The 15,167-nt window shown below is 40.6% G+C and overlaps 1 protein-coding gene across 1 annotated transcript; it reads right to left on the minus strand.

Moving 5' to 3' along the window:
• Nucleotides 1-2,905: 2,905 nt before the first annotated feature.
• LOC102976851 (tRNA-splicing endonuclease subunit Sen15-like) lies at nt 2,906-3,867 on the minus strand. Its single transcript, XM_055087214.1, is given in 2 exon segments — nt 2,906-3,744; nt 3,747-3,867. Coding segments are annotated over 2 exon segments (441 nt in total). The 3' UTR covers nt 2,906-3,424.
• Between the last annotated feature and the right edge of the window lie 11,300 nt (nt 3,868-15,167).

Raw genomic sequence — 15,167 nt, forward strand, 5'->3', positions numbered from 1 at the left:
ACATTACCATGATAGTCACCATCTGTCTCACTGGGGCTGGGCATATTATGGCAACATCAAAGTAGACATTATAGGAGCAAGGAGGAATGGGGCAGCCAGCATCTCCTAGACACCACTGACAGCCCACTAGATTCAGAAAGAGGAACCCTGGACCCAATACTTGCTCTGCCATTAAACTTAACGACATTTATAAGTAATGCCTCCCTTGTAGATCACTGCTTCCTCACCTGCAAAATGAGGAGGCTGGGCTAGACATTGCCTTCCACTTTGAATTTTCTCTTATTCTGTGAACTTCCACGTGTCGTAAAGATCTGAGTCTTCCTATGTGCCATTCCTCATATATATATACATCTCCTAAAATGATAGAAATGCCAGGATGTCTTTGATCATCTATTTTAAAAAGAGAAGGGAAATTTTAATGAGAACATTTTGTACTGCTCATTCCTGGCTGGTCTTTAAGAATAAAGGATCTTTTTCTACCATTACTGACATTTTAAAAACAGCCTTTCAGATTCAGTAATTAGGTCCCAAAATCATTCAGCAAAAAACTATGGCTTCCCAACAATTATTCTAGTGAGGAAGTTAGAATGACCTCTCATATCTGTGTTGCTAATGGTAATTCCTAGCCATTATCTTATTACTCAATTTAAATATAAGAAAATGGAAACAATTCTCTCCTTGACACCAGGACCTCTGTCATTAACAGAATATAGGGTTGAAGTCTTTATATGACCATATGAGTAGGCTTGGCACCCTGCTCTCTGAGGGTAACTGGTTCCGAGAAGCCATACAACAGACAGTGAGCTCCAAAACCTCCAGGGGAAGGCACAGGGAGATCGATCTATCTATGGAAGATGAGAATGAAAAAAATAGAGAGAACTAAACCATGTGTTTTCACGTATTGCAAGAATAAAGTGACAAGTAAATCAACTGCTTTGCCAGAAAGCTCCATTTAGACGTATCTTAGAATCTGCACAAATCAGCCATCTTACTTCCTCACTCCCTCTACCTTTGGCAATGATTCACCTTGACTATTATCATTTGTCAGCCCTACTTCTTTGATTCTCATGTTCCTGCAACAGTAATTGCAAAAATGCTTAGAGATAGTAAAACACAATTCAGCCCTCGGCCCTTGCACACAGAGATTCTTTCAGCTGACCTCTTACCAGAGTGGAATGGACATTGATTCAGGTAAGCCCTCTCTCAGCACCTGTTTTCACAGGGTGTGTCCACTTTTTACCCCCAGCCACTGTCTGTTAGGGCCTTTGGGTCCATTACTGAATTGGTGACACAAAATGCGCACACCTTAAGCAAGTGTAACATTAAACATGCTGCTGCCTTCTGGTATTTATCAAAAGCTCAGTTTAGAGAAAAAATTATGATGGAGAATGTGTAAAATCTATCCTTTTTATCCTTCCATCCAGATATTCTAAGGTCCACTCTTGAATTAAGCTAGACCAGCAGGAATTTGTGAAATAGACTGTCTTTCGCCTTTTTCCCTTTCATATTCTCAAAGGCTTTCACTGACTTGGGCTTTGGTGTGACACCATCAGTCTACACTGAGAAACACAAGAGACACACCAGTGGAACCTCAGGTCTCTACACAGAGGAGGTTGAGGACACTGTTGCATTATACAGTGTGCTCATTAGAGAGAATCCCAGAAGGAATGTTATACTTGCCATAATATCAAAATGAATTGTGCCTCTCCTTAGGGATGGGTTTGTTTTTATTCTCATGTACTCTGAATAGTACAACCAAGCAAATGTTCCATGTCATTTCGTTTCTAGAATACTTACAGAACAATTTGAGGCCCATCTGTTTCAAGAGTAACAGATTGTATAGTCTGCATTTTTGTTTTGCCTTCATTCCTGGCCTCTTTTCATATCTCCACCAGTACATTTCTTTCTTGTTTCTCACCTAATCCTATTTATGGTGTTTTAAAAAATTAAATGTATCCTTATAAATGCTTTACATCATTGATGGACAAGGGAGGGGAAGATATTTTTCATTTGTTCAGGCAAATTTACATGAAAGTAAATCTTACCAAATTTTTTTTAAACATTTTTATTATAAAAGTAATACGAATAGAGAAAAACTAAAATATTGAAGAAAGACAAAGTCATCCATTTCCTGCCCTGCCATCCTATTATAACCAGTTAGTAATTTATTTTGTCATCTTTTTATTATATACTTGGTGTGTTATTTATAGCCATAGTCATACACATTCATATACTTTTGTATCTTGCTTTTGTTAGTAAATATTTTCTCATGCTTTTCAGTAATTACTAATTTTTAATGGGTACATAACACACCATTCACTAGCTATATATGTTCACTGACTATCTCCCCAGACCAGTGGTTGGCAAACTATGGCCCTGTATTTGCAAATAAGTTTTACTGGAATACAGCCATATCCATTCATTTAGATACTGTCTATGGTTATTTTTGTCCTACAAACAGCAGAGCTGAGAAGTTGTGAGAAAGCTTATATGACCTGAAAAGCCTAAAATATTTCCTTTCTGACCCTTTCCAGAAAAATTTTGCTGACCCTTGTCTTAAACTTTTAAGTCATTTATAATTTGGATTATTATATGCCCCAAAATGTCACTTGAAACATCTTTGTGCATATAATTGTTTATACTTTAGGCAACTTAATTGGGAGATATTAACAAAAGTGGAAAAACTGGGTTTACTTAAGAAAGATGTTTTTAAGGTTAACACTGTCCCCTACTATCTCTCTTGTAATAGTCTAGCTATGATACAGTACAGGTGGTGGTAATAAGAATGGAAAAAAAAGACCCAGTACTCTTGTAGGTAGCAATTCTCTGGTCCCTATTAATCTAGACATGTAATTTTACACTCCGGAAGAGCATATTTTTAGTTTTGATTTAAAGTCAACCAAAGAGGGAAGTGACAGTAATTGCAACATGAAAAAACCAATTGAAAGAATACTTTCTATTGGGGATGAAAAAGCAGACTAAAGTAAACCCTCCAGGTGTCAAGGTGTACCTGAAATGCCATTCCAGGCTAGCTGTAGTGACCAAAAGGCACTGAGAGGGTTGAGTAAGGGAAAGAGGTGGCAGTCTCAACAATGTTCTACCCTTCTGAACACACCCTAGGCATAAACTTATATACAACTATAATTAAACTGTCTCCTGATGAGAAAGTTCTAGAGCAACTATCCTATATTTTTGAATAAAATAGATTCTTCTATCTGGGAAAGTTTTATTCTTCAAAAAGAAAACTTATGGAATGGGACCAGCTAAGTCAACCCTGACAATCTCTGAGATAAAAGACAAATCAGGCTGAGGGGGTCTCAATCCAATCTTGTGTGAATAAAGCAAGCATCGGGAAGTATAGGTGTCATCTTCTAAGGGAAATATTCTGAGGATCTGGCAGCTTAAATCCATCAGTAAATTTGTACTAGACTATTGTGGAGTCAGACTCCACTATGGCCAAAGTAAAAGACATCGGCAAATCTGGATCACCTTGCAATTTTCGAGATGCCTTCAAGAACTCCCTTATCCTGTTATGGCTGAGGGAAGCACTGACGGGTGTAGGTACCACAGTCTGTAACCCTTCTCCTTCTATCTCAGTACCAAGAAGGCAGATGAGCTGGAGATCTGGTAATCCCACACAGTTTACTTCATGCCAACTTTTACGCTCCATGAGGTCCAGGTAAACCAAGAATGCTATATAAACTTGGGTGGCATCTCCTATATCTAATTCCATCATTTCTAAAACTTAGGGTGCGTGCCCATCCAGGCGTCCTCGGGGGCCCATGAGGGGGCGCCGCCGCCGCGATCGCCGCTCGGGTGCACATCGCTGCAGCCCGCGGTCCGCTGGGACTCGCCGCTCTCCTCCATGCCCTGCCGTGCGGTTATCAAATTTTAAGAGGCATTTTAAACGTGGTCCTCCTTCCCAAAACCTCTGGGAGACGTGATAACACACACAAGACATTCTGACGATTTCCTGGTAACAAGTGCTTCAATCCACAATGGTTCAAAGGTCTATGAGAAGGCTGTGTCTGACAACGGTGCAGAGCTAATGGCCGGAAGGAATGGGGTTACTGATTACTGGCCCAGAACTGGAAGGACGAGCACCAAAAGCAAATATTGTGTGTTTAATACTTTTTGCCAAAGCCCAGCCTTAGCATGGTAAAGAGCAATGTATGAAAGACTCCAAAAGTTTGACTGAAGGAATATTGGTAGCACAGAATGCCACATCAGGCCAAAACAGACAGCATGTTATACCCATAACTATTCCACACAACCTTGAACCACCACCTTGGTGGACTAGATCATGCAATTGTCACAGGTATAGATTAGGAAGCTTCACTCTTACTCAGAATGAAGAAAGTTTAAGGTTGAAAATGAAAAATAAGAAGAGTTGATCATATCAGCTGCTGTAAAGGAAAATATAGCTTGCAAAATTTTTAAAGGCTAAATCTTTAAATTCTCTGGGCTGAATATTGGAAGATGGGGGGGAGGTAGAGTCTACAACAGATGTAATTCAATTCTTGCATTATATGTTGCTAAAATGACATTGCCTGATATTAAAAGTTCCTATAAAATAAAAAATCCTCATGAACAGCATCAGAAATAAAACCCAAGTCCTGAAAAATTGCACCTTCCAGCCCAGCCTCATTTCAAATCAAAATATGTATCTCTTTTATTCATAAAATGATACATATACTTATGAATAAAAGCCCAAAGCTGGGCATTTTGAAATGAGTTATCTAACCTCAGAAAGCAAATAAGATCATTTCCTTTCACATCTCTTCACTCCTAGCAATTACCTGACTGAATTTTAACCTGACTCTAAACAGGGAGGGAGCATCTATTTGCCCTGGCTGAATATTACACCATCCATACGCACGTTTTCTTCCTTTCTAAAAGTCTATCTCTTAATAAGATTTTTTATTAATTTCCTCAAGCAGATTTCCACTATCAGATATGCTGGTCATGCCTCACAAATGGCCTATGTTTTAGTGGTTACTGGTCATTATGTAAGGAAAGAGGGGAACATCTCCTTCTGTGTGACTCAATGATTTAATAATTATTAATGAGACATTATACTTTTGTACATTTCTGACAGATGATTAAGTACACTATAAATGTTTAACATCGTTCGTTCTCTGTGGTCTGGAAATGTGATGCCAGATGCCTACCCGTGCTTCACACAATCAGAAAAGACAAATTAGATCATGGCAATATGGCAGCATTGTTGATTTTTTCAGTAATATTTACAATCTTCAGGTAAAATGTGAAATGAGAAAAAAACATGTATGATGATGGCAGGTCCTTTTAATTGAAAGATTTTTCCCCATACTCATTTGGAAGCAATTTATCTTGTAGGCAGTCGTGTTGGGATAACTCTTAGGCAAACTTCTTGAGCTGTGTCTTCTTGCATCAGGCTCTGGATGGCCAGAGGAGCTTCATTCTCACCCTTTGACTCAAGGCTCATTTTTGCCAATCCTTGCACACAGGAACTTTGGCCCACAGACCAAAGTTGCATGTCAGAATCACCTTGAATTTTGCTTAATATAGATTCCCAGGCCTCCCCTAGCCCAATTAAACCAAAATCTCTTGAGGTGGTCACAAGCACTGGTATTTTATTTTTAACTTCAAAATGTTTCTAAAATACAGCCAGGATTTGAGAACCCCTGATATATATAATCTGCTGTGCCATATTTAACACATGGACCCAAAATTCTTTGACAGGTATCCCATTAGGAGGAGAGGTCTAAGGTCCCTCCTGTAGAATCGGCTCCATGACAACCTGACCAATACATTAAGGCAAAAGTGACACCATGCCAGTTTCCAAGACCAGTCCTTACCAACTGGCAGCTTCTACTTCCTTCCTGTCTCTTAAGACCTCATTCTTGGAATCCAGCTACCATTCTGTGAGGAAGCCCAAGCAGCTGACCCAGAGTCTAGCTGAGCAACCAGACTTCCAGTCATGTGAATGAGCCACCTTGGAAGTGGCTCCTCCAGCCCGCAGTAGACCTGCCCCACATCTCATCACAGAGACGTTATGAGACCTGCCAAGCCCTGGCCAGACTTCAGATTCATGGGCAAAATAAATAATCCGTATTCTAAGCCATTAAATTTGTGGTGGTTTGTTAGGCAATAAATAACTGGATCAACTGCTCCCCCAGATGGTGTCATGGAAAGGGATTTGCTCTTTTAAAAGTTGAATCACAAGCATTAATGGGCTCAATGCCTCAAAAAATGCAGGCTTCCACCTTCTCTTTGGCCAAAATAATGAAACTCCTCTCCCTTCTTAACACATGATATAGCTCCTCCAAGAAGCCTTCCCAATCTGCATTAATTCTCTGTAATTTTTTCCAATCATCTCAAGTCTTGTTTACAAAATTAATTAGCACTTTGGTCACATAAAATTATGAACTCAAAATTTGGGATATCAATTTTCATTTGAAAGATAGTTTGATGAGAAGATAATAATAGTCTTTGAAGAGCCAAATTCTGGAAAAGGGTACAAAGGCTTAGATGGAATTGATAAAAATCAGATTGAGTAAGTAAAGAATGCAATGATGGATGGAGAAATTACAACGTGAGGGGTTAAAGGGGGTTGTTTACATAGTGAGGGGCTAAGTGTCAGCAGTGGGCCTTAGAATATTCACTAGTTGGCTCTGGCTGCCATAAGAAAATGCCAGACTTGGCTGGCTTAAACAACAGAAATTTGTTTTCTTGCAGTTCTGGAAGCTGGCAGTCCAAGATCAAGGTGCCAAGGTTTCTGGTGAGACCTCTCTTCTTGGCCTGTAGATAGCTACCTTCTCGCAATATCCACACATGGCCTTTCCTCTGTGCACGCTGGGGGAGAGAGAGCTCTGATGTCTCTTTCTCTTCTTATAAGGACATCATTCCTATCAGATTAGCCCCCAATCCTTATGACCTCATTTAACCTTAATTACTTCCTTAAAGACCCTATCTCCAAATATAGTCACATTGTAAGTGAAGACTTCAACAGATGGATTGGGAGGGGGGGCAGGGAGGGGGACACGATTTCATCTATAACAGAATGGGAAATCCTTGGAAAACATGGAGAATTACACCTTCCCTACACGCCCCAGGCTGGGTGGTCATTTTGCCATCACTGTTACTAATAACAATAACAATGACAATCATTATTGATCAAAAACCAAGTACCCAACATTTCACATTATCACATTTGCTCCTCAAAACAACTCTATAAAATAGGTTCTATTTTCTTCATTCTTATAGCTGAGGAAGCTGAACATAAGGAAGTTCAATAGTTTATCCATGACCTTATAGCTGGTAAATATCAGAACACGGATTTGAACACAGGTCTGTGGTCTTCAAAGCCCCTGCTTGCAATGCTAAACCAAGCTACCTATTTCTTTCATTCATTCCTTTGTCCCTTCAAAAATTATTGAGCACCAATTATGAGCCAGGTCCTGTGTCTGATCCTAGAGATGCAAAGTCAAGCTGCAGAAAAAGAAGTATTCTGACACCTGTTAAGACAGTAAGGAAGACTTTATTCAAGGGACTACCACAATTTGGGGGGGTGGGTGAGAGGGTGCAATAGGGGAGGGAGGTCAGGCTCAACCCTGAATACAACAAGGACAAGGTGGGGGGGCGGGTTTTACAGCCAAAGAGCAGGGTGAAGGTCAGTGGATGAAAAATTACTAAGAGGAAACAGTAGGGATAAGGAGAACTCTTGCTAGACCAACTCAACAGTATTCTTGCTGAAGGCAGACAAGGGTGATAAGATATTGAGGGTGAGGGATTTGATTAGATATCAAGGGTAGGGGATTTTTCGATAAACTGATCCAGCAGGATTTTTGCTTAAATTGGACTAAGTGGGCTAAGGACAGCATCCAAATCAGGATCTATTCAAGAAGAGCGCTCAGAGCACCCTGACTAAAGTCGGGTCAAGGAGAGAGTCTTTGCTACCCTGCTTGCAAGGAGTTTATAGTCAATGAAGAGAAAGACGCCAGTCAGCAGCTGCAGCGTGGCAAGATAAATCTGTGGATCTCTTACCACGCAAATCACTAGGATGCCTCCAGTTCTCCGAAATAAGTATTTGCACCTATAAATGGCCCGGAATGATTCTGAAGTTGCTCCTAGAGATTGGAGGCACGCGGTCACTTTCTGGGATGGTTTAAGCGCTGACCAGTGTTGCCAAGAGGATCCTGAGGGAAGAAGCCTTGAGAGGTTCCTAGGGTCCACGCCTCGCCCTCTCTGCTTCCTCCACCACCAGTTCTTACACTTGCATCTCTTTCAGCCTTCTCTGTGCCAGAGCCTTACCTCTGCCTCTAGCCTCTGGCAAGAGCACAGAAATTATCATTTATTGTTTTCAATTTTTAATATTTGGAACTGCTTTTTTCCCTACACTTTCCAAAACACAGCACTGTTGGAAATATTTTAATGTTCCACATAAAACAAGAAAATTGTAATAATTTGTCCCAAAGATTTTCAGAAAAGAATATGAAACACTGGCATAATTACATAGTCTTTAGCTCAGGCTATTATATTTCTATTATATAGTTATGGATCTGCCTTTTCTTTTATTCCCATTGGATAGAACAGTTTGCTTTAAAACCTTTTAAGTTCTGTTTTAAACGTCATAAAATTAATATACTGAAAAACTTGTATTGACATTTTCAAACTCCGAGGTATTTCCACAAGACAGTTTACATCTGGAGCAGCCCAGGGGTACTATATGTTCTGGTTGATAAAGCATTTAGATGTTTGGGGATGTCGGGCAAAATTCCAGTGAGGACGGAGCGTGAGATAACCTAAAAAAAGAAGTCAGGATGGGAGACAGTGAGTTTGGGGAAAACCTTCTTTCCTGATGGACAACAACTAAAACGCCCTGGGGTTCACCCTGGCAAACAGGGTGCGAATGACTGAAACTCTTTTTTTTTTCCAGACATGTCAATCAAGAAGTGGGTTCAGGCAGTTGCATAGTCAAACTGCTGAATTCTTTCAGCTGAGTAATATCGCCAGTGCAAGTAGGAAATGTGTTTAGATTTTCTCAGTGATGTAAATAAACCATGTTTAACCTAGTTCTGTAACACTCTATTAGAATAGATAGAAAAGGGGTCTTGTGTTCAGTGACCTCATACCTCGTCATGACCTAGAAAAAGTGGTCACATAGGTAACGTACAGAGTGAGGCTTCCTGGGTGTATTATCATTGGATGTAACACAGGCGTGAGCGTGGGAGAACAACAAGACATGCCTGATTTGACCCTTAGTCATCTGGTTTAAGACTTTTCTGACCCAGAAATTCTAGGACGGTGGACATACGGACTTCTGTGGTATGATAGTTAATTTTATGTGTTAACTTGACCAGGCCACAGGGTGTCCAGATATTTGGCCAAACATTTTTCTAGGTGTATCTGTTTCTGGGTGAGGTTAACATTTGAATCAGCAGACTGACTAAAGCAGATTGCCCTCCCCAGTGTGAGTGGGTCCCATCTAATCTGTTGAAGGCTTGAATAGAACAGAAAGGTTGAGTAAGGGAGAATACCTCTCTCCCTGACTATCTTCAAACTGGGACACTGGACTGACTTTGGACTTGGACTGAAAGTGAAACTCACACCATCAGCACTCCTGGGTCTCAGGCTTGCCTCTGCAGATCTTGGGACCTGTCAGCTTCCATCATCGTGTGTGCCAATCCCTCATAATAAATCTCTTTATATATGTATGTCATTATATGACATACATATATAACTATATGTATATAATCATACATCATCTTCTAATGGTTCTGTTTCTCTGCAGAACCCTAATATACTCGGTAACCATGGGGTGCATAAATCAGGCCCTTCACCAACAGAGGAATCAAGAGACAGACAAACAGATGCAGACAGGTACAGAGCAGAGACACACAGAGAGAGGCAGATAGAAAGAAACAGAACAAACACACATGACAGAAAGCAAGCAGGAAGGTATGCACACAGACATACCTATGCACAGAAGCACAAAGATAAGAAAAAGGTAAGAAAAAATACAATACTCATCATGTTCTCTCTGATTCACTCACGGAGCTTTATTTCTCTATTTCAGGGAGTACATCTGAGGGGGAAACATGCCCCTTATATCTTAACTGCACCTCTGCCCAGTCAGAACCAGGTGTCAAAGATGGCCTGTGAGCCAGCTACCTGAGCGGACTGCACAGCGCCCAGGAGGAGAGGAATGGCTCCAACACCTCCCGGATACGAACCTGCGGCCACACCCCAAGCCTGAGACCCTCTGTAGGTGACACCATGTAAAGACAGCTCACTGTAAACCAGGCATCTCAATGCAGCTGCCCACTGGAGCCTCCTCAGACCTGACCCACCCTGGGCCAGTTAAATCAGAATCTCTAGGGCCGAGGCATTGCTGCTTTTTGGAAGCTCCTCAGGGGAACCAGGAAGCAAACAGGTTTGGGTTCTACTGCTTAAGGCCATTAGCCTGGGTTGCAGAGCTCAAACCTGAGGGCGATGCAAGTAGCCAGGTTCGATGATGTTTGTCACCTGGGCACACGACAGTTATCACTGGCATCCCACGAGGTCTACTTTCTGTGCCACTTTTAAAGTTCCAAAGAGCATGGACTAATCCCAATAGCACACTGTCACTCTCTGGTGCCAGGCTAAGTGCTCTACAGATGTTGCCTCATTTACTCCTCAAAACACCCTGTGTCATGTAGGTATTACCTCCGTTTTTCAGGTAATGAAACTGAGGTCAGAGCGATTAAATGGTTTGCTACGGTCAAATAGCTAGTACGCGGCAGAGGCAGGGTTTGCAACCAGGTCTTCCACTCTGCTGCACAGAAAACACAGTGATGGGAGGCTTGGGTTTTATTCCTTTCAGGTTTCATGCTGTCTTCCACACAGATCGTTCTGAAAACGAAAACCAGCATTGCCTTCTGTGCAGAGCACAGGGCCACACAAAGCAAGGCAGGCGGCGCTTCCGTCTGGGTGATCTTATTCTGGCCACGCCAACTGCACAATACGCTGTCACTTTTCCCTGGCCTGGGAAAAGACACAATTAGAGCAACAGCCCACCACAAATGAGGGGGTGAAAGAGCTTTAAGCGTCTTCATTGACTTTAATTAAGCTCACCAGAGAAGTAGATCACAAGGGATTCTGCAGAACTTTCTTTAGTTTTATTTATCTTATTCTTAATTCCAATTTAACAAAAACATATTTTCCTCAAACCTATTCCACCAGTTTAGGACTTTCTTTATCTATTAAGAAACAGTGCCATCTACTGATACATTTTCACACTGTTCATATAAACCATGAAAAAAATAATCACTGCTGTTTACACCTTAATTATGAATGCTTTCCAAGATGTGGCCCTCCTTTCCAAATGCCTGTTCTCCATTTATAACCATATATATTATTTTCTTTTATAGTGCAAATGACAAATGAGTTTGGAATTACACTAGGACTTTCAACCACAGGTCTTGAAAAATGGTGCCTCAAATCAAGATTTAATGAGGTGGGGACCCAGGAGGCCCTGCACAGCAGTGACCACACCTGTTCACCTGAGCCTGCCTGGGAGCTGAATAGCCAACCCAGGAGGGCATGAACCCTACATTCCAAAATACCTAGGAATCAATCTAAAAATAAGTGTTTGACTGCTACACAGAAAATTAGAAACTTATTAAGAGAAGTCAAAGTATATCTAAATAAATGGAAAGCTATACTATGGATTGGGATACATATTCACAACAGGACTGAAATCTCCCCCAGAAGGAATAAAAATTGGTTCTGGAGGGATGAAAAATCTTACTGTCCTTATCTGTGTGTAAGGCACAGATATACAGTATATCTGTGGCATTAACATTTCATGGAGGTAGGGGGGTAATTAGGGGGAAAAAGTCTAAAAAAGACTCTTTGGAGGAATATTAGGGAAAAAAAGGTTGAGAAGCCTGAATTAGGAGATTCAATATTGTAAATGTATCAATTCTTCCAAACCAATTCATAGATTTAATTCACTTCTAATGAAAACTCCGAGAGAGAGAGAGACAGTAAATTGACAAGCTGGTCATAAATGTATATTGAAGGGAAAGGAAGGATGGGCAGTTTACGGTATATCAAGACTCAAGATAGTGCTACAGTAACAAGACAGTGGTACTGGCCCAGGCCAGGCAAAGAGACCACTGTAGACTGGAGAGCCCAGAAACAAATACATGTACTTTCTGACACTTGGTTTACAGAATAGTGGAGAGCAGACTATCTTGTCAACAAATGGTACTTGGATTTCCATAGGAAAGAAATGAAAACTGACCCTTCCTAACTTCTGGTGGATCATAGGTATAAAGACCCCAGACCAGCAGTGTCAGCACCACCCGGGAACTTGATAGAAATGCAAACTCTCCAGCCTCGCCCCAGATGTGCTCAGCCAGAAAGTGTGGCAGTGGGTCTCAGCCAGCTGGGTTCAGTCAAGCCTTTCAGGTGACTCTGATGCACAGGAAATTGTGAGAGGCACTGTTTTAGATGCTAAATTAGGGGACTATTTGCATGATCAAGGTAAGAAAAGGCTTCCTAAACAAAACATAACTATAAAGAAAAAGATGGATAAATAAAAATGCAGACCTTCTGTTCATCAAACGAGACCGCAAAGAAAGTTAAAAGGCAAACTATGCAGTGGAAGAAGAAACTTGCAACACAAAACTGACAAAGTCTTACATCCAGAACATATAAAGAACTATCTATCAGTAAGAAGAAGGCAGACAACCCAAAAGAAAAATGGGCAAGAGACCTGAATAGACACTCCTTCGAAGATAACATCCAAATGGCTAGGTACCCAGTAAATGTAGAAATTAGAGAAATAAAGGTTAAAATTACAGTGTAATATGATTACAGACCCATCAGAATAGCTGAAATTAAAGACTGGCAACATCCAAGTGTTGGTTGGTGAGACTATAGAACAGGAGTTGGCAAACTCTCCTTATAAAGTGCCAGATGCTAAAATTTTTAGGCTGTGCAGTCAAGAGATAAAACCAAGGATATATATACGTACATGTATGTATATGTGCTGCTTACATACATACATGTTGTATTTTACAATCTTAGTTTTATATATATGTGTGTGTATATATATATAGTTGAAATTGTAAAATACATATATATATATTTCATGTTTAGCTCTGCCTCATTCTTGGCACTAGATACTCAATGCACAAAATACCAAATGAATCAATTACCTTTAAGAAAATAAGTACCTTTCTCTTTAATTAACTATATTAATTACATAAATAAAATAAATTGTACTTCCTCTAGAGCTGATGTCAGTCTCAGTTTCCACATCTGCAAGAGAATGGCTCATCAGCTTTCACTCAAAATACTTCGATGATTTTTTTTTTTTTTTTTTTTTGGCTGCTTTGGGTCTTAGTTGCACAAAATACCAAATGAATCAATTACCTTTAAGAAAATAAGTACCTTTCTCTTTAATTAACTATATTAATTACATAAATAAAATAAATTGTACTTCCTCTAGAGCTGATGTCAGTCTCAGTTTCCACATCTGCAAGAGAATGGCTCATCAGCTTTCACTCAAAATACTTTGATGATTTTTTTTTTTTTTTTTTTGGCTGCTTTGGGTCTTAGTTGCTGCACGTGGGCCTTCTCTAGTTGCGGCGAGCGGGGGCTACTCTTCATTGTGGTGCACGGGCTGCTTTCACTCAAAATACTTCGATGATTTTTTTTTTTTTTTTTTTTTGGCTGCTTTGGGTCTTAGTTGCTGCACGTGGGCTTTCTCTAGTTGCGGCGAGCGGGGGCTACTCTTCATTGTGGTGCACGGGCTTCTCACTGCGGTGGCTTCTCTTGTTGTGGAACATGGGCTCTAGGCGTGTGGACTCAGTAGTTGTGGCACACGGGCTTAGATGCTCAGTGGCATGTGGGATCTTCCCAGACCAGGGCTCGAACTCATGTCCCCTGAATTGGCAGGCAGATTCTTAACCACTGTGCCACCAGGGAAGCCCCACGATGATGTATTTCTTAAAGACATTTTAAAGATTCCAGGATGATACCTGAAGGCACTTCCGACAAGTGCCTTGCCAAATGTTGTCACCTCTCTATTTGAGCTGTTCTTAGAAGACTGAACCCAGGTATCCATAAACACAACAAAATTCAATACAGGAGCCACATTCAGTCCTGCCTTATTTATTCAGTGATGTGAGGGAAGGCAACTTTTATGATACATTGAGTTTCTCTCTTTTGCATTTGGTAATTCATCCATTCAACAAATATTTACTTAGAGCTTACCATGCCAAAACTTTTATTTTCACCATTTTAATGCAAATATTTCTGAAATATTTTTTTCTGAAATATTTTATATCTTTCTCTGCCTTTTACACAAAGAAGGCTGAGCATAATTTAATCTTTTCTTAATGATTCAGCCTCATCATGGAACCAAACTATACTCTAAACCGTTGGCTTTCAAATACTACACATTTTAAACGAGAAGTCTCATTATACAATTCTAACATATGAAATAGATAAAAAGAAGAGTTGAAGTGAGAAATAGGGGTGTGGCAGAATCCCACCCACTTGGTATTTCTGGGACAACACAGAAAACTAAGACTCCAGGAATCATCATTAGAAACTTCTGGTGCCACATAGTAACACTCTCAAAGGCTGCTGAAAGATAGAAGGCTACTCCTATGCTCAATAATCCTAAATTACGACCCAAAATTTCTGTCGTTTTTTTAAGTTTGAATGTGTTTTATAGTGTCCTTCTAAATGTCAGCAATCGCTTCTTGCTGCCTATCAGCATGGTTCTCTGTATCTGCTCTCCTCCGCCCACCCACCCCCAACGTTTGTGGTTTCTGCAGATGAGAAATCAAAGTCACCAATCTTCATAGGAGTGTGGGAAGATCAAGAGTCCAGAGACTAGTAGGACTTGAGAGGCTCTTTCTTGAATAAAAGACATGGGCTTTACATTTTGGACCTTGAGTGATCTATTTTGACAGTCACACATCTGTTTTTTTAATTTCCAGATTGTCAAACATATACTTGAAGATAAGTAACCTTTAATGAAATCATAACATTCTCTAACACCATATACAAAAATAAACTCAGGGGCTTCCCTGGTGGCGCAGTGGTTGAGAGTCCGCCTGCCGATGCAGGAGACACGGGTTTGTGCCCCGGTCCGGGAAGATCCCACATGCCGCGGAGCGGCT

Source organism: Physeter macrocephalus, chromosome 2 (genome assembly GCF_002837175.3).
Source record: "Physeter macrocephalus isolate SW-GA chromosome 2, ASM283717v5, whole genome shotgun sequence".
Lineage (NCBI taxonomy): Eukaryota > Metazoa > Chordata > Mammalia > Artiodactyla > Physeteridae > Physeter > Physeter macrocephalus.